Here is a 25,404-nt window from a genome sequence, read left to right as displayed (position 1 = left end):
AATAACCACCGGACCAAGATTAATGGTGACATGTTTGTACCAGTATGGGCTTTTTAAAAAAAAAAAAAAAAAAGTCTGTCTGCCCTAAGGCAACCCCGGAGTAAGAGAAAAAGGAAGACTATAACACAATGGTTTGATCCAAAGGCCATCACAGCCAGTGAGAAGACCCTGATGTCAGCAAGCCTAGATAACATCCGTCTCTTACAAGACCTTACATTTTCACCCTAGTAGTGGATTCATGCTAAGCTCTAGCTATGAAAATAATACTTCTGCCCTGTAGAGACTCCCAGAGCAACGATCTTTTTAAACACTTCTCACTGTGTAGCTTGAGGCAGTGAAAATCCAAGTGTTCCTTTTATGGGATTAAGAACTTGCTCTCTTCTGTCACAGGTCTTAACTTTTGCTAACCTCATGCATTCACCCTCCTCCCTGGGCTCATTCCCAGGACCATTTCTCTTGTTGAATCACTAACAAAACGAGCTATTAATCATCTTTTTTTCAACTGCCCTATGCTTCCCTTTCTGCTCGGAATGCTCTAAAGCATCCTCCTGACAATATTTTCCAAAGCGCCTTCTTTCAACTGCCCTCTGGGAAACGTCATGGTAACCCAATATACAGCACGATGTTATCAAAGGCTTCTATACAGCAAATCTTGTGACAACGGAACTCCCTGTGATGGAGGCACTCAGCCCCTTAACCAAACTAGCGGTAGTGTGGTACAGACTCCAAAGGAGGTAAAGGCCTGAGCTGTAGCTGGGCCAAGAACTCCTCTAGTTCCAATCTGTTCTCTAAAAACCCACAAAGGAGCAGAGCGACACAGTGAACATCGATGCATAGGAGCTTGGTACACCAATCATGCGATTGACACATGAATAACGTGTGGCTTTTCCAAAACTCACCTATGAAGAAACAAAGAAAGTTGTGGGTACAAGGAGTCTCATGCATACCTTTCCCATCGCATGTAATTTGACTACAAGGCAACCACTTTATCCTATAAATATGACAGCCTAAGTGAGCCTTCTTTGAGCTCTCCCTGCTAGGCAGCATGGCTGCACGGCGGTGATCTCCCCTTGAGCTGGGACACCTCGCAAGGTTGCTCCTTGAGGCAGAGAGACCTTTTACCAATAGCAGATCTTTGGTAAGTAACTGATAGCATGCTGAATTAATATGAATGAAACATTACTAATCTATGTAGCTATTAAATATTAATCACTATAAACTTTGTACAGATAGTTCCATGAGACATAAACCGTTGTCCAAGTCCGAGACCAAGGCTGGACCTAGCCGCACCTAAGCTCCATCAGGAGTTTAGAAAGCAAGGGGGTCCACTCTGAACCTCATGAGTCAACGGGAGGGTCTTCCTTACCCTTTTCATCTCCAGTCTCTGTGTGAATCATTCTAACTTGATTCTAACTCAATTTTCCTTTGTATGTTTCTTCCATACAGTAATTAATAAGGTGAACCTTGCCATCAAACTTACTGAACCTCAGCAAGCCCCTGTTAAACTTTGTTAAATTCCATCGAATTCATTGAACTCTGTCAAATTATTATTTTATCTCAATAAAACATATTGCTGCTTCCCTCTTTTGAGTGAGATGCTTTCCACTCTTTCGCGACAAACTGGCATAGTGGCAGGATCCTAAATCAGGATTCACAACACTCCCCTAATGGGATCTGCATCCCAGCTCAACAGAAAAAAGCACTGTAATAACCTCCTAGTTTTTTCTTGCGCTGTAATCATCCGTTATGCTTTTCACTAGTACTTCAAAGTAGTTCTCTATTTTTCTGTTACTCTGAACCCCAGCTCAGTGGTGTTTAGCTTTTCAAAGCATCACAGAGGAGGATCTTAATTACTCTTTTTTCATTTTTCAAACAAAATCTCAAATCCATTAAACAAACAAAAATTCCTTTTAGATCTCAAAATCTCCTGTTGCTGGATTTGCAGAGAATTAAAATCAACAAAAAAGACAATGCAGCCCAGTATGTCTCAAATTTTATCTAAAGCCCTCATTCTATCACAGGTATTACTATGGGGGGGGGGGGGGGGGGAACTTGAACTGTGCAAAAGGCCTGGAAGATCAGCTCTGTTCTCAGTTTTGTCAGTAAGTGCCTAAAAATTCACAAAAATCAATGAGACCTACTTTTCCAAATGTCCACACACTTAGGCTACCTCTCAAGAGCCCTGATTCTGAACCAGAAAGGCACTAACAACATACGTGAAACAAATGGGAGAATTTTACCATATCTCTGGAGCTTTAAGCTTAGTTTTACGAAGAGAAATGTAAACGTCCAGTTCATCACTGAAAATCTGGTAGAGATCAAGCATATACACTGAGTCATGGGCAAAGCTTGGTCTAGAAAAACTCTCTTCCCAAAATCCCTGCTAGTGCGAACTACTGCTGTCCTAAGATCCAGATATTACTTTGTTTCCAAGCTTAAAGCATGGTGCTAGCCAGCCCTAATCAGGTCCAGATTTTCTTGTTCCTAAAGTATATCATAGATTCCCTACCCTCGAGAACACTTGAAATAACTTCTCTCAGACTCCTGTAGTTGAAGGACATTAACTCACTGCATGCAGTCCAACAACAAGCACACCAGTGTAAGAATATGTTGCTTAAATCTAAACTGAGTGGCACAGAACAGCAAATTTAAGTTACTAAATACACACTAGAAATTATATTCCTGTTTTGATTCAAATGTGGAAAAATGAACTTCATTGTTGACTTATCAGGAGCCTAATATTAGTCAGGGGAGAACAGAATAGTTTAGCTGAGGCCAGCGGTAAGAGTTACTGCTAGTCTGGATGCCTGCTGGAAAGTGCAATAAAGCATGCAAGTCCATGCAACATCCCGATCACCATTTTTATGAACATTTTCCTATTTATTAATAGTAGCTGCTCTAAATTCACTCAAGTTTTATGCCAGCTGCCAATTCTGGGTCTAGTACAAATTTGAGATATATTACAAGTAAGTTCAGCTAGAAATGAAAATAAAAGGTGAGAAAAAAGCGCACCATATGCCAACAAGGCAAGTTCATTGCTGACAGGTAAGAGGGCAAGCGAATGGCTGTACATACCAATAATTCCAGAACCGTAGGTGAGTTCAACCACTAAAGACGATGGAGGAAAGGGTATCAATCATGGAGAAGAAGAAATGGCACCAGGGAAAGTCAGGTTATTTCCCTCCTGTTATTAAACTATAATACCCTTTTCTCTGCTCTGAGACATTCAAACTGTTCCAGCTAATCTGTTACCTTCCCTTCACTATATTTACCTGAGCTTTGCATTGCCACTTGTATTTATATCTTATTTACCTTTATACACAGCTCTTGGACCTCCACAGAAGACATTCAAAATATCAATCACCAATTATATTGCAGACAAAAGCATATGGAACATAAAATGCATGGGAGCATGTGGCGTTCAGAGACAGATGACTCTGAAATTCATGATACAAATTAGCACCTTTCTTTACTTGATTACTCAGGAAGAGGAGATATTTTGTAATTCGCAGTCACCTCCAGGTGCTAACAATCCATTCATTAGCAGCATTTTCACCAAACAGTAGGCTGACCTTGACAGGAAAGTTGCCTCACATTCAAGATACTATTTAAAATCCAATAGCCACTTTGATTGTTGTAAAATGGATATTGATAGAGATAGAAGCTTGAAAAAACTCGATTTAAAGCAATCACAACAGATGTAGTGTAAGAAAATACTGTTTACACGAAGACAACGTAACACAGTTTGGATTTGAGTTATTACACTGCTGTGGTAGAAGTATGCTTCCTGCTATCTCAGTATATAGACCCCCCAAAAATATAGAGCTGAAACCTCTAGGGTAACATTCCTCTTTCTGGAGTTCCTCCATGTTCATGATCTACAAAGAGTCATAAAATGCCTATATACTATGCATATAGAGAAATGGCTGGTAGGGCAGCATAATAAGGAGACATAGCTAGATCCCAAATTCCTTCACTGAAAAGAATGGTCCACAAAAGAGACTATTTAGGGAAGTACTCCTGAAGGATAGACATTTTTGCAGCCCGGTCCCATAGATGTCTCCTTCCCATCTGCTTGTCCAACATTAAATACCCATCCCACAAGTCAGGATTCAGTCAGCCCATTCCAAAAGAATATTGGTAGTTTATTCTAGTACATCAGCCAAGAACACATTGTAGTATGAATGGCTAATATTTAAAGTAGTTCAACATGTTCTGTTTGATTAAAAGCCTTCACAGAAACTCCTTATTTGTGGAAAAAGATCACAATCCTTTTGAGGAAGGCACAGTGGCTAATGTATCACAACCACTGTAAGAACTGAAAAATACCCATGGACATGTTTTCTTACCAGAAAGCACAAGTGCAATAGTCTTCCTCTTCAGCCAGGCAGAACTGCATTAACCAATATTTTAATTCTGCAACTGCATTTATCAGTAAATCCATAGATATAACAACACCCAAGCCAAAGGTTAAATGGAACCTAAGGAAAAAAAACTATTGTAATATGTCTTTCTCCACAAGCAAATCTGAAGATGCTATTTAACAACAAACCTGCCGTTCCCAGAAATACAGCACTGATGGGAACTTCATCAAATTGCTGGAGAATGTTGCCATTTTACTCTGATTCTTGAAATAATAATCTTATTTTTCAGACCATAACTTCTTGCACTTTACAGCTGTCATTGTCAACATTTAAGAATGGAAAGTACTTTACAATGCACGGCCATTTAGCATGCTACCATCAAGCGAGGACATGAAGACAATTTTGGATCATTTGCACAGTATAGCTTGTAGGGGCAATGTTTTCAGAAACAAGAAACAGTTTTCAGATCCTGAACTTGGGACAATTTTCCAGAGGTGATTTCTTAGCACTGCAATAATTCTGCCCCTTTCCTGGTACTTCACTAGGGAGACATCAAAAAACCAGAAGTACTTGCGATCACTAGACATTGCTGAAATTCTTGGCATAAATAAGTCACTGAATTTCTGATTAAAGAGATTTTAAAGAGCAGAATCAAAATCTCAGGAACTTCCATTTACTCTCCAGAAAGCCCCTTCTGTTTTCAGTCACTAAAACGTGGGCCTCCATACTTTTCAAACTTCATGTAGAGACATCTTCAGACTTTCAACTCGCAGTCATTTCTGCTAAAGATATATTTACATTTGAAACCACTTGCAAAGTAGCCCTAGAGACTAATGTAAACTGGATTTTTTCCCTACCAATTTTTTTGTTAAACAGGATTCAAACCAGGAGCTAGAACCATCACTGAAATACAAGCAGGAATTTAGGGTGTGTGACAGGGTTGTTAAGGTAAGGCTCCATTGGATCCAGTCTTCCTTACAGGAACCTCCCAGACACAAAAACGTGCAGCTCAGAGAAAAGCAGGGCCCTGTCTCTTCCACATATTTTCCACAATTAGGATAAGGACTGTAAGGGAAGCTCTACGTTGTGGTTAACCCCAGCCAGCTACCAAGCCCCACACAGCCGCTCGCTCACTCCCCCCCGCCGCTGGGATGGGGGAGAGAATCAGAAGGTTAAAAGGGAGAAAACTCGTGGGTTGAGATAAGAACAGTTTAATAATTGAAGTAAAATAAAATAGAACAGTTAAATAGGTAAAGCAAAAGCTGTGCACCAAACAAAGCAAAGCAAGGAATTCATTCGCTACTTCCCATGGGCAGGCAGGTGTGCAGCCATCCTCAGGAAAGCAGGGCTCCATCACGCCTAACGATTACTTGGGAAGACAAATGCCATCACTCTGAACGTCCCCCCCTTCCTTCTTCTCCCCCCCGTTTCTATGCTGAGCATGACACCATACGGTATGGAACAGCCCTTGGGCCAGTCGGGGTCAGCCCCCCTGGCTGTGCCTCCTCCCAGCTTCTTGTGCACCTGGCAGAACACGAGAAGCTGAAGAGTCTTGACCAGTGTAAGCACTGCTTAGCAACTATTTAGCAACAGCTTAGCACTACTTGGCAAGAACCAAAGCATCAGTGTGTCATCATTATTCTCATCCTAAACCCAAAACACAGCACTATACCAGCTACTAAGAAGAAAATTAACTCTATCCCAGCTGAAACCAGGACACCGTACAACCTCTACTGGTAAAAATGGCTGCATTAAGAGCTACAGTCAAAGCACTTTTGATGGATTTGACTGATGTTCCCAGCCTTGCGCTTTCTCAGAGTCTATTCCCAACCCTCTGCATCCACCTCTCCTTCCCATATTCCGTCTCCTTATATCAGTTTCACTTACTGTGAGACCTTTTTCCCTTACCTATTCCCCTTTACTGACTTATTGTCTTCAATTTCTCTTGCCATTTGGTTTGTCCCCTCCCCACTTTACCCAACCCAATAAATCCTTCAGTGAACTACCAGTGTTTTCTGCCATATTATTCTTCATCCTGCTTTTGCAAACTATCGCTTCTCCAGCATTTCATCCCTCCTACCTTTAGGACAGCACTAATACTGTATGAATGTACCTAACAGAAAGGGAACATGTTCTAGATTGGTTTACTAGAGCAATGAATATAATAGACTAAAATCACGGTAGTCTTTAGCTTATACTACCTCACTATGGTCACTTATCCAGCTTGTATGGTAAGAGTGGTAAAAGCTGTCCCCTGGAAGTGAAGAAATCAGATTTCAGCGTCCTTCACAAAGCACAGAGAAGGAAGTTCACGCAAACTTGTACAGACTGAAATAGTTCTTTTCAAAGTATGTCAGTAAAAATAGATTTCATACAAGTCTGTAATAAGACAAAGGCTAATTAGCTGCAACCACTTTTTCCTGAGGTCAAGAGGAGTTACACCTGGGATGATTTTAGCCTAGAATAGCCACACTTATCGATGTGATTTTTTTTTTTTTTTTTTTTTTTTAAACACAGGACATACCACATCACACCTTCATTTTTACTTGATGCTAAAGTGACAGGGCTAATGAAACAAGTGATTTTGATAGGGACACAACCTACTTGAAAATAACACTTATGTCTCAGCATTCTATACTTGGTATAACACCCAAGATTGCTGTAACTTAGAGAAGTCGGTCAATATTTTATCTTTTTTTTCTCCTCTGTATTTTTCTCTCCCTTTTTCCCCCAATTTGTGTAGCTGGTAATGTTCTGTGGATCAACAGCCCTGTTGTTTCCTTCTCATCACTCCTTTATGAGATCTCAAGCATATACAGCTGGTCAACAAGCACTGTTTCTAAGGATATTTCATTCTTTCAGAACTTCTTTCAGTTCACATACCAAAACCCCAGGTTCTTCTAGTCCTGCAACTGTCTCTCTGCTGAGACTCCTTCAGAAGCAGGATCCAGGAGGCACAGGAGTGCTGACATCTACAGTAGTCCACTAGGACTGTCGGTCAGGTGTTGCTAAAACCTTGTCCTGGATTCACTAAGGTTTACTGAAGCTGAGATGTTCTGAAGAAAAGCATTTCAGGTTCACTATGTCACCACCTTCCTCTGTCATTTTACTTAGATAGAAAATATCCACCTATTTTTGGAAGTAACCTACCAGCAGAAGTCTTACTAGCTTAAATAGGACTTCTGCTCCTAACTCTCATAGACTCTTTGAAAAACTATTCACAGCACCAGTAATTACTTTCAACGCAGTTATGCTCAGAGGACAGGAACCCATTGAGGTAGTCTCAAGCAAGACAGTCTGTGGTCTACTTGATTTTATTCAGCTTCTTATCCCAACCCTTCACTGAAGCACTAGAGTTAAGGGCCCATTAGTGGTACAGTAAGAAGCGCTCCGTGCCCCAAGGGTCACCCTGCACAGGTTTGATTGCAAGAGGAAGAATTCAAATTCCAAACAATAGACAAAAAAAAGCCTGATGAACGGAACACAGCATAAAGCAACACATGCCAGGTACTACAAGATGCTAAATACTGCCATTCAGTAACTGTGCACGTCTGGCTTGCTGTCTCTTTTTTAACCTCAATCCTCAAAACACAGGAAAGGTGGGACAAAGAAATAAGATCAAAATACTTACCCTTCTGCCCTTCGTTATTTAATACAGAATGTCTTTCAGTGTATCTTTTTAAACCAAAACACATGTAGAATGACATGTAGAAAATACACTTGACAGCCCTTCCACTGAGCACTCCTTGCTGCCATTTCTTGCTGATGTTGCCAGTGAAGGAGAGCCCATTTGGGGTACAGTACTCGTTCAGATGCTTTGAATCATCCTGTGCAAGTCTCTCCCTTCTTTTCTCACTCCTCTGCCTATATAGGCACCTACTTTAGGTTTACTGGAATTAAGTGCCATGAATACATCCTGCCTGCTTCATCCCTTACTGCAATTACTTTTAACCATACAGCTACCCCTTGCCAGCCCTTATGCCTATGGTGAAATCAAATAGCTCTATCTGCCCCAGTCAGTTCAGAGGAATCTCTCGGCAAGGTTCCCAGCCTGGTAACAAGTTAGAGACAGTTCCTGTGGTTTGCAAGAAAGCTTCTGAAAGACTACATTTCTGCACCGGAGGAATTAATAGCTCCAAGCTTGTAAAGATTTACATATCTCCACAAAATGTCAGTAAATCTGCAGCTATCATACCAGAGATGATGATTAGCACTGTGCATATTAAACAAAGGGGTAGGGAAATCTGATTTGCCTATTTCTGACACGCACACAAATTCCCACCGCTTTCACAACATAATATCTACACGGTTCATTTTATTTTGATTAAAATTAACACATCTCACTGATGACCTTTAAAGGAATGCTCCCTTCCAGATTCTTAAATGCACCATTGATCTACTACACTTTGTCAGCAAAACAATGATCATTCCTAAGATGCCTCTGAAAAGCTACAGTCTTACACAGATCAGTCCATAAAGTTCCCACTGACGTAAGCAATGCAGAGATGCAGAATTTGCATAATCAGCTCATTTGCTGCATTCAGCAACAAGGGACATATTCTGCCGATTCACACCCTCACCAGAAGGTTGCTCTAGTTAAGAGGAAATTGCCACATTGCCATTCAACAGACATGAAGTACATTAGCTGGGTAACAGCTAAGTAAATAAGCAAAAGAAGATGTATGTAAGTTATTATTACCTTTGCTCCACAGACGATGAAAATGACCTTTGTTGAAAGGCTGGTTCAGAATCAGAAGGCAAAACTTCAGGTTTCCTGTAAGATAAATGTTGATTCCTATTAGCAAGAATATTGATTTTTTTTTCCCCTTTTTTTATTTTGCTTTTGCCATACTAATTTTAGTCCAACCACCTCAGAGCAACACTACTAATTTCCTTGCTTCTTAGGTTTCATCATTTTCAGATAGAGAAGCTGCCAGAACTTCATTAGAAACCTTTTACTTGGTAGGGTTTTGCTGAACTTTTAATTTATAAGTGACTTTTACCCACTGAAGGCCATCCTCAACAGGACCCCACATCTATTCAGCTCTCTCGTTTAATCTCCCGCTTGCTGCTGCCGCTTGGATGCAGCATTTACTGATATGAGCTTCGCCCTGGCCTCTATTAACAGGGAAGGCTGTAGCTGACTCCATATGAAGCTGTCTCTAATCTAGGTCCAATATTCCACTCTCCTGATGATACAGAATGAAAGGCCATGCCCAAGGAGCTTAAAAAAGCTAGTAAAAGCAAAAGCGAACTTCAGCCTGTGTTATCTAAGTGATACTGCAGACTAAAGATCTCAGTGGATTTACCAGCAACCTGAACTGATCCAACTTGACTGGGCTCCTAAAGCTTCCTGCCCCAGCAACATGTCCATTGTGAAGGTCAATAATAAACCTACAAATATAAAAGCCTTAAAATAAAAGGATTTATGATATGACACACTTTGCTTTCAAAGAGTAAATACGTAAATCTTGAGACGGTTGCCCGTGGTGGGATTTGCATTATTTCACTTCCTAATTATCTTGCCAATCATATAGGAATACAAGTTTCCCCTGGAGCTCGATATCCTTAGGCAGTCGGGTTAATGAAGTATTACTTGGTCATGTGAAGCCACGGTAATTGAAAAAAGAAAACCACTATCACTAGAAAGTCTTTTGGGCTTTTATGCAGATCCAGTATAGCAGGAAGCAGAAAGCTATAGGTGAAGCTGTGGCTTAAGCCATATGATGTTACTAGGGAAAATACAGATGGTGAAAGTCCTGAAGGCGCAGGAACATCTTGGGGCGGGAATAGGGAGGGGCCAATCTTTAAAATAACAAATGAAATGCATGGTTGGGAGCACAAAGTGAGGGTTAGGAGGTTGGGACACCACTATTCTGCATCTCGCCTTTTGAGTGATTTAGGGTTTCTCCACTGACCCATTCTATGCCTCAGTTCCCTAAACCAGAAATAACAGTATTGTCCTCCTTTGTAAGTATCAAAAGAAACACTACTTGAAGACCTGGATAATTTTTACTCCAGTAGAAAGTCTACATGTTTATCACAGCTATCTTCTGCGTAATGCTTTCAAATACCTTCCCTCATGTCTTCCCCCTCCATCTTTGCTGACATGGTCCACACTTCCATGTAATTCATGTACATATAGGGGAATAAATTTTCTTACGGAATAAATCTATTTAGAAAAGAATGGAGAGGTCAGAGGACCAAGTAAACAAAGGAAAGCGAGAAAAACCTTTTTCTTTGCATAGTCTGAACAGTTTTGCCTTGTCCTTGAACTTTAAGAGAAAGCAGAAAACAATACATTTAAACTAAGTGCCAATTTCCAGCTGCCTCACAAAATGGGACCTCAGCAGCAGATCTCCTAATGATGGTTAAGTGGGAAAGGCTGCCAACTCCTTATATTAAACATAATCATCTAGTGGTGCCCTCCACTGAAGAAAGCCAGCAAACATCACAGGTTCTTTTACTGATACAATAATACAAATAGACGCGGGTGCTGTAAACCTATTCCTGCTGGTGAATCACAAAAGGCATTTCTGTGTCTGTTTTAAACCCTTAAGTAATATCAGAATATGAAAACGCAGTAGATTTTTAGCTTTTTTTGCACATCAGGAGGACTCTTGTTATATATTAAGATATGTTTTTGAAGCCAAGTGTGCACACTGAGACTTCAGAGGCTGATTTTCAGAGATGGCACTTCCAAGAGCTTCCAAGTGAGGCTTGTAAGAGCTGCTGGCTCTTACTTGTTCAGTTGTTGCAAAGAGGTAGATGCCCCCAGCACACACAATTAGGAGAGGTTTTTTGTGTTTTGCATTGTTTTTTGGGGTTTTTTTTGCTTGTTTTTTTTTTAAGCATAGTTATGGCTTGAAAAAGTGGAGAAATGGAAATTATTGTTTCTCCTGCTTTTACAAAAGTGAACATTCCAGTCATTTCAAACCACTGCAATTAATGAATGATAAAATGCTATGATTAATGCTACCAAGATTAGCCTAAATGTCAACATTTTAATGGTGCTCTCTGAGTTAATATAAAGCTGCACAAAGGGCTCAGTCCTTGGTAGATGTAAAAGAGTAATAAAATTGGGCTGCAATAATTTACAACCATTGCCCTAAAAACTATTAATAAATTGGGACTTCTGATGGCAAAGACCACGTCAACGGACAGAATATGCAACATCCATCACTCTGAGAAAAACTGATGAGAGCTCACTGTGCCACTGCTCCAAGCACTCTACTGGCTATTCATTTGAAAACAAATCTACTTCAAGGCCATTTATCTTTAAAAGCCCTTAACAAATTAGGAAGCATCTATCTCCTGGACTGTCTGCCCATCCATTTTTCACAAAGATAATTAGCACCCTGACCCAATCATTAACGAAATTGTGCTCTGTTTGGACTAACGGAAAAGAGAATTCTGTAAGCAAGAATTCAGCAGCGAAAATAACCTGTCCCCAAATACGGGTATCTCCACTGAAGAAGCTTTTGTTGGCCTTTTGTTAGAGACAGAACAAGTTGGTCTCTTGCGTAGTTTCTTCCATTTTTAGTATAATTTTCCTCTTTCATTATGCACTTTTCCTGCAGCTTTTGCAGAATGAGCAAATTCAGCCATCTGCAGCACAACCAGAAAAGAATAAATTCCTCCATACAAAACCTCCAGCTTATTCTTGATGTTTACATCAACACAGAGAATGAATGGAGTCAAATCCCACAATGTAAGTCCTCCCGTAGAGGAATCAGCCACAGAGTAAGGCCTAATTTCTACAGGACAAGAGGACAGAAGGATGACTTTAGGAAATTTTTACTTGCATTTAGGGAACTAAATTTGTTCACCTCCAGTCTTATCCACTTGTTTTCCTATTTGCTGCTTATAAACCTTGCAGTCTTACAAGTATAGCTTACAGACATACGTATTAACAGATGCACAACTACATCAACAGCCAGTTATATGCAAAAATCTAGCTAAAAAAAAAAAAAAATCTTTTAGCAGACTTGGAAAATTCCTAGTCTTTGGATAAAGCTGGATCATTTTAGTCCTGCTGGAAACACAGAGAACCATTTCCTTACTTTCCTAGGCTGCAAATCAATCAACAATCCCTACAAGTCCCACCGGGACCACCAGTGAATAACCTCATCCTTTCTGAAAACTTTTTCCCTTGTCTGCTTTCCAACTTTTATTTAGCTGCACTTCTTTGACAAAGCTTTTCTCGTGGTTGCTTAGAAAGGACTTTAATCAAAGGTGTTGTGAATGTCTCTGACGGCCTATGCAATGCCTTTTTACCCCATTTTAACTCACTCAGAAGAATTCCAATGTATTTTAGAGCACACATTTGCTATTCTAAAAGCCTTCCTGGCTTTTCCCTGTCATATTATACTCATCTAGCTATTCTATAAATATTTATAATATCATTATGCATTTTTTTATTGATTTCCCCTTGTCACATGTCAGTCTTCAGGCTGTATGTCTGTCACAAAGCATACGCAAAAGGCATATATATTTTTAAAGACAACCTTTTCCCTGGTAGCTAATAAAATAATATGTATAATGCCCCTTCTTTGTTTCCTTTCAGTGTTAGAATAATATCGCTAGAAGTTATTCCGCATACTGTGAGGTTCCTGGCTATTTAATTTTCCAAAGGGGAAAAAGCTTTTATTGCTTCAAACAAGAGGGCCTTTGGGAAAGATCACTGCTATTCCCAGTCTTTGTGAAACGATGTAAGCGGTAACACGCAACGGGGGGGACACACTGTCCTGAGATACAGGCACGCCTCAAGGTGCTACCAAAGCGTGACTCCAAAGTCAGAGCTTCAACCACAGAAAGGGGCTTCTGCTCAGCAATTCATGTTTTGGTTTGTGGTTTGGTATTTGTGTTTTACTGCTTGCCTGAAGAGGAGCCATTCCTTTTCTCTCCAATAATCTATCACGCATCTTCCACAAAGAGGCAGGTTTAGTACGGAGGAAGGAGGAGGAAAGAGACAGGTAGTACAAGGGCAGAGGGATTTTACCATTAGTAAAGTATTTCATTCATTTTATCTAGAAAGTTGAAAGTTGGAAGACTGCTGTAAAGTTTCAGAAAATTTCTGTACTGGTAGAAAGACATCTAGATATCCAAGATACTAACCGAGACCCCTTGAAAAGATACTGCAGATAGATGGGAGTCCAAATACACAATGAGCTTCTGATAGAGAAAAACGCTGAATGATCCCACTGAAAATTTCCTCCTGCTCATGTTGCTGCTCTCACAGCAGTCTACTTTCCAGGATATAGGAAAACAATAACAACCACAAAAATTTGGTTTCCGGTACCATCATTCAGGAAATTCCTGCCCCCCAGATTCGTTTTTTACATGAACAGTCACTGCCTACTTCAATGTCAGAGTATGTGGGAAGGGACAAGGCATTTTTTCACAATTCCAAAACAATGACACTGACAAAAGGCAGTGCAGCAACAGGCTGAGGCAGCTCCTCATATGGCAGTTGAAATTTCTTCTATTACAGGAGAATTAGCATTGAAATTGTGATTATAAGAATTCTACATAAGTTATATTTAGTGGGAGCCTGTCATAATAAACCCTAAAGAAAGCAATTCATGAAACCAGCCAACATAACAAAATAATGTTCATGCAGAACTACAGTGAAGACAGATAAAGCTATTGCTACAGATCACCAATGCAAAATTACTGAAGCAACTTGCTATGTTGTTGGTTTGGTTTTGGTGTAGGTTGTGTGTTTGGTTGTTTTTAATTAATAAATTAAACTTTATTTAATTGAAATACAATCTACTAAAAAAATCAGAAAATACCAATTCTTTAAAAATTTTCTTAACATACTGTGTGGATTGAAAAACTTGGCTCCAGTGTAGTGGTAAGCATTACTAAGTCAAACAAAAGCTGGAACGAGAACTTCTGCTATTGGTGAAGCAGATGTCACTAACAAGGGATAATTAACAAGTGAGCTTACAAAGGTATGAATTATGGTATCGAGAAAAAAAAAAATCATTGTAATGAATTGGAGCAGACAATTTTAACAAACACCTAAGGAGAAAAGGTTTGAATACTAATATTCCTTAAATTGGGAACATGGCTATTTAAAGAATACTACTTTAATAAGTAGCCCACATTCTTGCTTAAATGAAGGCTCATGTAGAAAAACGCCACTGATTACACCTGAAGTATTCTGGTTTTACATCGTGAAAGAGAAAGGACCCTAAAATGGTATATTTTGCTGCCTCCAATGGCAGAAAATTATTGTAGCGTTGAATACACACAAAGGAAAAATATACTAACTGCTCACTACAATCTCAAAAAGCTTCTTGGTAAAACTTCTTTCATTTTGCTGTATTAGTTGTAGCACCACAATTACCTTTTTCTTTGACATTCATCAGCATTTTTAGTGCAATCCTAACGGGCTATTTGTTCCACCTATCACTTGGAAAAAAAAAAAAAAATCCAAAACACTGAATCAGAGTTTCCACAAAACAAATGACAATACATTGCCTTTTTTTTTTTAACTTTGTCTTTATGAAAAAGCAAATAGATGCTCAGCACATACACAGATGTTACCTAAAACGCAGAGAACGTGGGATTTCAAAACTAAAAGAAAGAAGTTTGGGGGATCAGCACCAAATGTACATCATTTTCTGCCAAGTAAGCACCTGTTCCCAAGTGTTAAGTCCAAAACCGATGCTCTGGGAAGAATTACTTGCCAGCTTATTGAAACGGACCATTTCATTCAGGACTTGTTTTGAAGAGCTACCATCTACTTCCCAAACACACTCAACTGGAACAGCCTCCCCATCAGAAATTAAGTAAGTAAATGTTTGATTAGACAAAAACTAAGGAGAGTGAGTCCATCAGACTAAGGAGCATCCCCCGTTTCCTGAAAGGACTTCTTCATTGTGGTTCTTTGTTTTTTGTTTTTTAGACAATGAAGCAAAACCTGCAGTTTCCTATCTGATAGACAGATGCAGTTCCTAACAGGCAATTATACTTGAAAGTTGGCTTCTGCCTCACAAGACAAGATTCTGGTTTAATCAATGAATGTGTTTGGCAACTCACTGACTATGAGCACTATCAACGTCTACCTTAGCAAGTAGCATGGCACAATAGAATCAGGTCTATAGAGCAGAACTGTTGATGCTGAAGGTATGATACTCACATTATACATGTTTTGTGAAGAAAGGGAGGGAGGAAGGCTACTTCAGGTTAGGTCTAGTCTGGTCCTGTAGACTAAATAGCCATTAGCAGTAGGAGAGCATTATGTGCACTCCTGGAGCACATCTTTAGTTTCATCCAAAAGGAAATTAGGTTACATATTCCAAAACCATTCTGCAATGTAAAGCAAAGCACAATAAATAGGCAGGATCAGGAGACCTGCCTCAAAAGCATACCCTTGATCCAAAATAAAATACTAATGTAAATACACCAATAGTTGCATGGATTTTGGCTTATCAGTTTTTTATTTTTTAAACAATGTCTTTACCAAACTAAGATGACTAATGCCACAAGATCAGCTTAACTTAAGTGAGCAACAGATTTTTGTAATCTTATACTCATCGAAATTCAGCTCTAACTTTAGATTGTTCTACTTAAGAGGCAGCCTGACACTTTTATCTGTCGTGTAGGGAAGGGGGGGGGAGTGTTAGCCCAAAACTTGAGCTTATCTGCAGTATAAATTCCTGGAAAAGCACTTAAATTGAATCCTAAGATGCTACTTTTTCAGGTTACCTTTCAGAACAAAACATCACTTTGTACTGAACAAATAGGGCACCTTATACAAAACCGCTCCTCATTCTGCTGTTCTCTTTCTTGAACTAAATTTTTCCCCAGCAGTGCTTCCCTTCACCAGGTAACCCGGTGCTCTGCTGCGATACCAGGGAATCTAAAACGAATCATTTCAAACTTGTGCAGCCCAAATCAACGCTCTGATATGTAAATGCTTCACGTTTAAAATGTTTCACAACTCCTGCAGAACTGCTACTTTGAAAATGGAAAAACTTCTTTCAAGTCAGTCAGTAAAATCCACTCCCTATGTCTGTGCTCTTGCTAACAAGGTAGTTGTCAGCTTTAATTCAGAGAAACAGTTAAGCTTATACTATTGTATTAATTATAGCCACTACTTATAAAACATTGCGTAGCTGCATTTTACCACACTGAATCCCAAGCCTCCAAACAAGCCATTTAATTTTCCTCATAAGAGTGACAACTCCAATAATAAACCAGCACAAATTATGCAAAAGGATCACAGACCTTACAAACATGTTCTCAAACTTATTGAATGAATAAATCAAATATGCATACCCAGCTGCTTTTCGTGCAAAGGCAACGTTATCCCTGTCAATGCATTTTAGTGTTAATTTTTTCATGTAAATTCTATTGATTTTTAAATATTTTACAGCTCTTAATTCTCCAGGCAAATTCCAGCAAGAGGAGTAGGAAGAAAAAGGGGATTTGTGCAAACAGTCTTATTGAAAAGCTGCAATATGGTACTCTCTGGAGATCCCTCTACAAGAATTTATGTGGATGAATCCAAAACAACTAATTTTTCACAATAAGTCACAAACACGGCCATACACACAGGATAACCCACCTACATTATTGATCACTGCTGCTCCTAGAAGGGTGCTACGCCTTGCAATGAAAACTCATCAATTCATTCTGGTGCTTCTCTGGAGTCTGTGGGGGCTGCGTTTTTCATCTCAGTGTGTGATGGGACACCTCTTTTCATACAAACTCCTATAGTCGCTAGCTGCATTTCTGAGTGCTTGGGACTTCTGCTCTTTATGTGTCAAACACCTCAGTCTGGTCAAGCAGAATAAGATCACACAGTTCCCAGTAGTGAATCTTCAGTTTTAGATAATTTGTCCAGCATCACAAAGAAACTTCATGGCAGGATTCAACTCCCCAGGGCAACATTCAACTGAACTGAATCATGAGAACTGTCTATTTAAATATAAATCATAACAATCAAACTTCTCACTGTTATATACGTAGAAATGATGCTTGCGCCCCATTACCAACTCTCGGTTGAATATAAATCCGTCAGAGCAACCAATCACTTCGGAGAGGTAGCAAGGTACATAAACCCTAACAGGCTCTTGGAGAGACACGTTGACACATGCACCATTTGCTACTGCAAGGCCTTTGGCTTGGTTTACCTCATACCCTTGCTCCTTGTCTCCAGAGATGTTGCTGGATCATCCATCCATCCATCCATCATTCTGCGCTTTGTGCAAATAGGACAACTTGAGCACAACACAGTTCAGAATTAGCTGGAAGCAGCAGGGTTGTTTTTTTTTTTTTAGCTGAGATGTTATCACCTAATCGGTTATACTCTTCCAGTTTTCACAACTACCTGTTGGACTCAAGTTGCCCAGCGATCCAAAAAAGAAAGAGATGTCTGACATACGCACAGACAAGTAAGGGTCTAGGAGATTAGTCAGATATATTTCATCCTGTGGCATGGAAAAAAATAGCCAGCTGAGGCTGAAGAGATGAATAAAATAAATACAGTAAAAGAGCAGGAGGAGGGACAATTTTCTGCAGAATGGGAAGTCTAGTCCCCAAGGTTGCAGAATCTGACACGACCTTTCATATTGCAGATAAACTTTAAAAGTGCATGACTTTCGCTGAAACTACCTTCTAAAAAAAACAAAATATACTAAATGCTTTCCTTTGTTATTCACAGGCAAGTCATCTTCTGAGACAGTACCCATTTCACACCTTCTAAGTTCGATATCAGTTGGAAGCTCTTAAAGGACAAGAATTAGACATACAGGTTTGCTCTAAAAATATTGATAGTGTTATGGTAAATTTTACTTTCCTGTTTAAAATTTCTAGGCACAGAGCGTTAGGATTGGAGCTTAAATCTACATCAAAGCAAAAATGAAAGCTGATGCAGAGAGAATCTATGCCATTTCCATTTTATCTTCAGGCTGAAAAATAAACACAAATTACTATAAAACATTAGCTTCTAGTTTTAACCTTTTCTAAAAAATATATTAAAGTACCTTCACTTTAGAGAAACTTTAGGAACCACCAACCGACGTCTTCAGTGCCCCAAAACTACTATTACTATTCGAGTAAGTTCCAGCCTTAAAAGAAAACCCAAGACAGTTGCCCGCTTTCTAGCTGATTAATAGCCAGGTCTAATATAATGTCCTCCTTGCAGTTTAAAAACACAGCATCACATTGTCTGAACACACCATGCTAACAATACTTGTTATCTGGGATGTCTCTATTTCTAGGGATACAACTAGACATACAAACTCCCTGGCTGACTTGAGAACTTCAGCCGTTATCGTCAGCTCAATCTGCACGCTGCAAGAGTAAGGTGACTTCAAGGAATCAAAAGGCAGAGAAGGCAGATGGCACTAGTCTCTTTGGGCAAACTGGTATAAAGCACAATAACCTCGGCAAACATTCAGCTCTACAAACAGTATAATGCCATCTTATTTCACCTATCTATGGTCAACAGATATCTTTGGGTATTTTCTATAGGATTAACAAAATTTAATAGGTATCTAACGATTTACATATATTAAGGTACTGACCAAAGAGTAAGATCCACATGAACACGTAAGTGCCTGACTGCTCAGCACTCAAAACCCCTGCTCTGCTGCCACCAAGCACTCCACTGACACTTCAGTTATTGGCATTAACATTTCCTATGCATATAAAAGTCTGATTTCTACCTGCACCAAGATGCACCTGAAGTTTAAGAGGCTGACAGAACCTGATGCCTCCTTTGATCTCAAGACACCACTGCTATCCACCAACTAGACATTTCTCTAGTGATCTTATTTGAAGGGCACGTTTGAAGTAGCTGTTCTCAGAGCATACCTAATAGATCCAGCTTCACAATGTCAGCCATCTCCTTTTTAAAAACTGGGAAGGAGCTATACCTTTTATCAGCACGGATTAATAGTTGGAGCACTCCCTCAGGAGGCTGATGACCCACATTCAGGTTCCTTCTCTGTCAGAGGGAATTCACATCCAAATCCCGCTTGAATCAAGACAGCGCTGTCTTCCCCAGACATGACGTTATGCTCGGGGAAGCAGACCCTTCCCTCCCTGCTCCAAAAGTTAAATAAATTAATTGAATTATTTTCATAAAACAGTTAAACAGGAGGAGCACGTGGAAGTCCAATTCTGCAGTCCACTGATGTGGATAGTTTGTTCTCCAACGTTTACTTATCCAAACCTCTCTTTCACGCCTTGAATAAATCCTCCAATTACTTCACCACAGTGTTAGAAGAACATTATACCCACTGTTGCCTCCTGCCTAACGTGTGACATGCTTTCAGAGAAAAGCGTAACCTCTGGTTTTGTAGGACATTTTTCAGGTGAGAAGGGTGCTTCTCTCACTATCTTCAGAAGATTCGGCACTTGGAGTCACAAAAGGAGGAAATAACTTCCTGCAGCACAGCATAAGATGTCTAGATCCAACAGAGCAGGATTTTAGATGCTTCATTCTTCCCACTGCTCATGGTATTCCCACTGACAAGTTCAGCCTGATTCCTTTTCAGTACACTTATTCTGATGGATTGTACTCTTCGTATACACCAAATTCTCCCTCTGCCCTGTACACACAGTCTAACTACCATGCTCAAGACGCGTACACCGTGGCTAAAAGTCATATGTGCATTTGCTGAATAGCCCAAGGGCTAAACTCCAGTATAATGTTGTGAGCGCAGTCAGTAACGTCCCATTTTCAGAAATGGGAAAACAGGCATTATGTGACTGCAGGAAGATCACATCCCTGTTCAGCAAATGAGCAAATACTAAGAAACAAAAGTTCCTTTCTGCTTCTCAGCCCGATCTTATAACAAACATTAAAAATCACAGATGGCTTCTGGCCAAATTCTAGTTTGGACAACTTTACAAACTTCTATTTCTCTATTTCCCTTCAGCCATCCCAATGAAATACAGTTATCTCTTACTGCCTGAACTCTTGTTTACTAATTAAATACTTATTTAACTGCACATAGCATTCAAGCAGGCTACCACGGACTTTGGAGTTGGTTGGATTTTGTATTTAGAAGGTTCACTGAGTTTAAAACAGTTGCGTAAATTATAAGTGATCTCTGCAACCATCAATTATTTACTCCTCAGAAATAATGAGTGAGATTGATGAGAAAACTCCCATTGACTCCCAGGATTTCACCTCATACACTTTGATGAAAATTCATGCTGAGACAGTAGGTTCTGCAACACCTCCTGCCTCTTTGGGCTGGATGCCAGAGACGACATTCATGCCATACCACCTTTTCAGTCTTGCGGTTTTCCCAAAGCAGATTCTCCTGTACTTTGAAGGCAGCAGATCTGATGCAAGGTCCAGAGTGCCATCCAGAAGGTTCACCAAGGGCAACAGGGGCTTTCATGGTGGTCAGAACAACAGCCCACGTAAGCAGTGGTGGCGGCGGGAGGGTGTTCAGGCCCCCAGAGTGAGGTGCTGTTAAAGAGTGATAAGGAGGAGAATGTCTTCCACTATTATCCTGAGAATCCTTTTAACAGACATAGGAAGGAAAGGCAACGACTGTAATTTGCCAACAACCTTCACAAACATTTCACTTCTAAAATAGTATCTTCTGTTTTCATGGGCTTCATTTTATTATTTCTAGAGTTAATTTTTTAGCCAATGGAGGCAACTTAGTTCTGCTGCCTGTTTTAGGACATTCTATAACTTTACATCCACTACTGGCTTCTTTTTTTTAACAAAACATTTTTAAGACCTACTTCTATATATTTTATAAATAGATAAATCTGCATCTGGAGAAAACAAGCTAAAATAAATGAAAAGAAAGCTAAAAAAACCAAAGGCAATCAAAATTGCATTACATTATCAGCCACGTAAGGAATTTTTATGTAACCTGGACAAAGTTCCTCTTCAGATTTTATTCTGCAACATGTCATTGTGTTGCATCTGGCAGAAAAATAAGACCTAGAATCCAAGTTCTGTGGACTGAATAGCTCTGAGAAGCTACTTGGTGGGCTTACTAAAATCAGGAACTGGCCAACATTTGCGTTTTGGAATCAAACTACTGGGTGACAAAGAAACAAATGTAGAACACTGCCAGAATATTGATGCTTCTTCCAGAGGTATAAAAAATTACTTAATGTTGAAAATTCTGGAGTGAGAGCTGTTCATCCTTCATCTAACTTTTAAATAAGACTGAAAAAGCTCTTTCTTTGCAAGTAAATGGTCTGATAGTATTATTGGGATCACTTTGTAGTCTGGTAGAACAGGATGCCATATCCAGCAAACACAGGCTCACAAAAAAGGAGGTTCCCCCACAGCACGCCTGTAAGTAGACTACTTACACAAGCAGAGCCACCAAATCATTATGACAATCTGTTCCCCTAAGATACTTGTCACACAAATAAGGTTTGGTAGGTTTAGTCGCTACACAAAGTCTATGATAACTGCTTTTATTATAAGCCACTTGTGCTTGCTTATAGTCCCTTGTTTTGACATGCTGCAGATCATGTATAATTAAAGATAACTGTTACTTTCTTCCTTCCTCCACAATACAGTAAAACCTGTAAACAAAGACAACCTCTGGGACCACTAAGAGAGGCCCTTGTTTGCAGACTGTCTTTCCAACCAGCTCCTTCAATTTCAATACTAAAACTGTCAAGCTTTATTAAGAGTTATGGGGCATAACCATTTCAAAACCATAAATCCATACAGCAGAAAAGTAACATGACTGCCTTAGAGAACATCTCTTTTTAAACAAGCAGTATCTCTTTCTGAAACCTAATTTAGGTTCCTTATACACAACTTTGTATTGTAAATATCTTTATTGCTTCTCCTGCAGTGAATATAAAGACCGTCATAAAATAATTTCATCCTGATGTCTTCTGGTTTATTTGACTATTTAAAGTGGACCTTGATGCGTATTCTAGTGCTTACACTGCTGATCCATCCAAATTCACCATTGCTTTTTGTGATCCTTCAAAAACTGCACAGACCTGCCTTTCTCTCCAGCTTCTTTTAATATTTTCTTAAGTCACTTCGCCTTTTGAGTGTATACAGCTGTCCACACATCCTCACAGCCTCCAGCAGAATGATACCGAGAAAGAAGTATCAAGAGCGCACCGATGAACTGCTGCCCTTGAAAAATATCTTTAACATTCAGCACACCCAGTCTGAAACACCAACGACCCACTCCAAAAAATCCACCAAAACGACACCGTAGCGCAGGCTCAGATTTAAATCATAAAGCCACCTGACCCATTCCAGGGGATCTACACATTTGCTTCCATTTTAACAGTGCCTAGGTCCTCCACCAGAACCTCTGCCAAATCAGTGTCCTAGTGAACACGAGACCAATTCACACAACCCAGTGCAACTTGAATCATACTGGTACTTTCAATAAGAAATTGAAATTTAACAAACAACCGCTTACAGTGCTTCAAAGGCTTGAACTTCATGGTATTTGATACATTTTAAAAATCAATGGAATTTTGCCATTTTGAGTATTGAAAAAGTCCCACATACAGCCTTACCATTAACTTTCATTTATTTAAAGCAATTTTCTGGCCTTTACAGCAAAGAAGCTACACTTGACAATGCAAATCCTAAAGGCTTAAAAACAGAAGGGTGATTAAAACAGTATCACATTTACTACTATTTCTTAATCTAATGATTTTTGTAATATGATTGCATAAGGAAACCTTCAGCTTTCCTCATCTGCTTCATGGACTAACAGAGTAGTTCAATTATAGAACTGCTGATCATCTCATACTTGGTCTACAGCCACCCCCTTAAAATAAAAGTTTCCTTAAAAACTTAAATGGTTTCTATCTTGATGAGCATTTTTTTATGTGTTAAGCAACATTTGGGTCAACTTATAGAGGAAATTATAGCTGAATATCTAAAAGCATAATTTATGCAGACTAAACATTAGCTGTAAAAGACTTTTATCAGCTGTTTATAAGATCCAGAGAGGCACAGAAAATACATCCTGACCAGCGAGTTGATACATTTTGGGAAAACATACTGAGAAAAGGAGCTAAGCCTCTCTCTTCTTCATTACCCTATCTGGAAAATGTGTTTAATAATAACGCTTTGAACTTAAATTTCCATTTATAGATTTGAAATCACTTTACAAAGGTGCATAAGCATTATTATTCTCATTTCACAGTTGGCCTCACTAAGTACGGAGATTTGTAGCAATTTGTATGAGAAGCAGTGTTCTCTAGTGAATAAGTTAAGAGTCTGAAATTATCTCCCCAGGGTTTTCTTCCCAGCTAAGCTGTAAACTTCTGTCTACACTGAAACCAACTGGGGCAAAACCAGACACAGTCCATCTGAAATCAGTGGGTTTCTGCATGGGAATAGAAGTCCAGGTCAGAAACTCATAACAGATCTGAAGAATTTCTGCCTAACATTGCTCTAGTCAGTTAAAATTCACTTTTCTGGACCACTGGGAAGATGGTCATCACAGAGGTCATCACAGTATTCAGAGACAAAAATATGCACAGAAATGAAATGGCACCTTTTCAGAAGAAAAAGGAAATAAGATAAATAGCAGTGGACAGTCTGGAGTTCAACCAGGAGAACTCCTTAATCACCGTCATCACATTTTTTTTCTCCTCTTTTGTTGACAAAAAAAATCTTTCACCCCAATTTACTGTACTACAATTTTTCTTGCTCTATGTAATTCCTCCTCTGGACAACAGCTCCTGCACATGGCAGCAACCTTACCTATGAGATTCAAATTTTGTCACGGAAAGCACTTCTCTTTGATAAGTCCAAGGTTTCAGGAAAATATTAACAATGCATCTTCTCTGTTAACTGGAACCATTTTAGAATCTTTTGTTCTCAAATATCACTTCGTCACTTTAACCAACGTTTCCAATTTCACACTGGATTAAAGGCTAAAAATGAGCAAGTAGCACGGTATTTTTTAGAATTATGGGAATGATAAAAATCAGGCCTATAAGGCTAACATGTAGAAAAAAATTTTTGAGGTCGCAACCTTTAAACTATTATCTATTCTTCAAAAAGCTGATTACTTTCACGGTCAGGCCTAAACCATGATGGCTCACAAAGTCAAAAGAATCTCTCACTCTTATCAGCTTCAAAATTACTCCAATTTTTTCCCCAAATATCACTTGGCCAAGAAAGGACACCAACGCAGCCACAGTTAGGATATTAAGCCAAAAACATGTTTGCAGACTTCTAACTTTAAACAAACAAAGACCTTAAGTACTTGCAGAACTGGTATTTTAAAAAAAAATGGCAACAGTTGCCACTGAAATAAGTCTGCTTACTTGTATTTTTCTCAGCTGTAGTAGCCTGTACATGTAAAAATTGTACGGACAACCAATTTTGCACATAAATGAGAAAAGCATAAACAAGTGAACTGCCAAAATAAACAAAAATCTTAGATGTTTTTAATTCAATAATAGTTCAGTAAATTTTATACCGAATATGAGTATGAAATAGGCATATCAAACTAGTTTTCCAAGTCCAATCTGTCAGACAAAGAACAGAAGATGCCAAACTGGAGTTCTAATAATTCAAGATTTTTCTACAGAGGTTGACACCCCTGCAAAATTTTGTAATTCATAATTCAAAAGCAAAAGGTCAAAAGGACTATTAAATAATTTAACTTGAATAACAGATTTTTTTTCATTCTCTTAACACTTCTCATAAGCGCAAAAAAGCCTGTTCAAATTAGTCAGAAAAAATCAACAGCTGAAAAACCCACTGTGATTTTTGTAGTTTATTTCAGGACAGCATCACCTCTCTCTTTGTGTTACAGTTTTGTGTTGAGGCATAAATCCATAATGGATTCATGCTAATTTGTGCCCAGTGCAATAACTGCTATGCCATGTCTTTGGAGACTGCAACACTGCTTCTTTACACAGTTGTGTCTCTTAACACTCTTTGACTACAACCACAGCTAGTCAAACTTTAACACACAAACGCATGCTGATGATGGTGACAGGCAAGAACAAAAACTTTGGGTCACGTGCGTAAACCAAAGGGGTTTAGTTTGACCACCAACATCAAGATCTCTTGATCAGTGCTGCA

The 25,404-nt window shown here is 39.3% G+C and overlaps 1 protein-coding gene across 1 annotated transcript in view; it reads right to left on the bottom strand.

The window, feature by feature from the left end:
* TPK1 (thiamin pyrophosphokinase 1) overlaps nt 1-25,404 on the bottom strand; it is a gene marked incomplete at its 5' end in the record, with an annotated part of 308,235 nt that overhangs the window by 242,017 nt on the left and 40,814 nt on the right. The window contains one exon of the mRNA XM_082337756.1: nt 9,064-9,138. Coding sequence (XP_082193882.1) covers nt 9,064-9,138 — 75 coding nt within the window. The remainder of the gene's footprint in view (nt 1-9,063; nt 9,139-25,404) is intronic.

Source organism: Platalea leucorodia (assembly GCF_965183815.1).
Source record: "Platalea leucorodia genome assembly, chromosome: 1".
NCBI lineage: Eukaryota > Metazoa > Chordata > Aves > Pelecaniformes > Threskiornithidae > Platalea > Platalea leucorodia.
The sequence above is the reverse complement of the archived record's forward strand: the minus strand, read 5'-3'. Positions and strand labels throughout refer to the sequence as shown.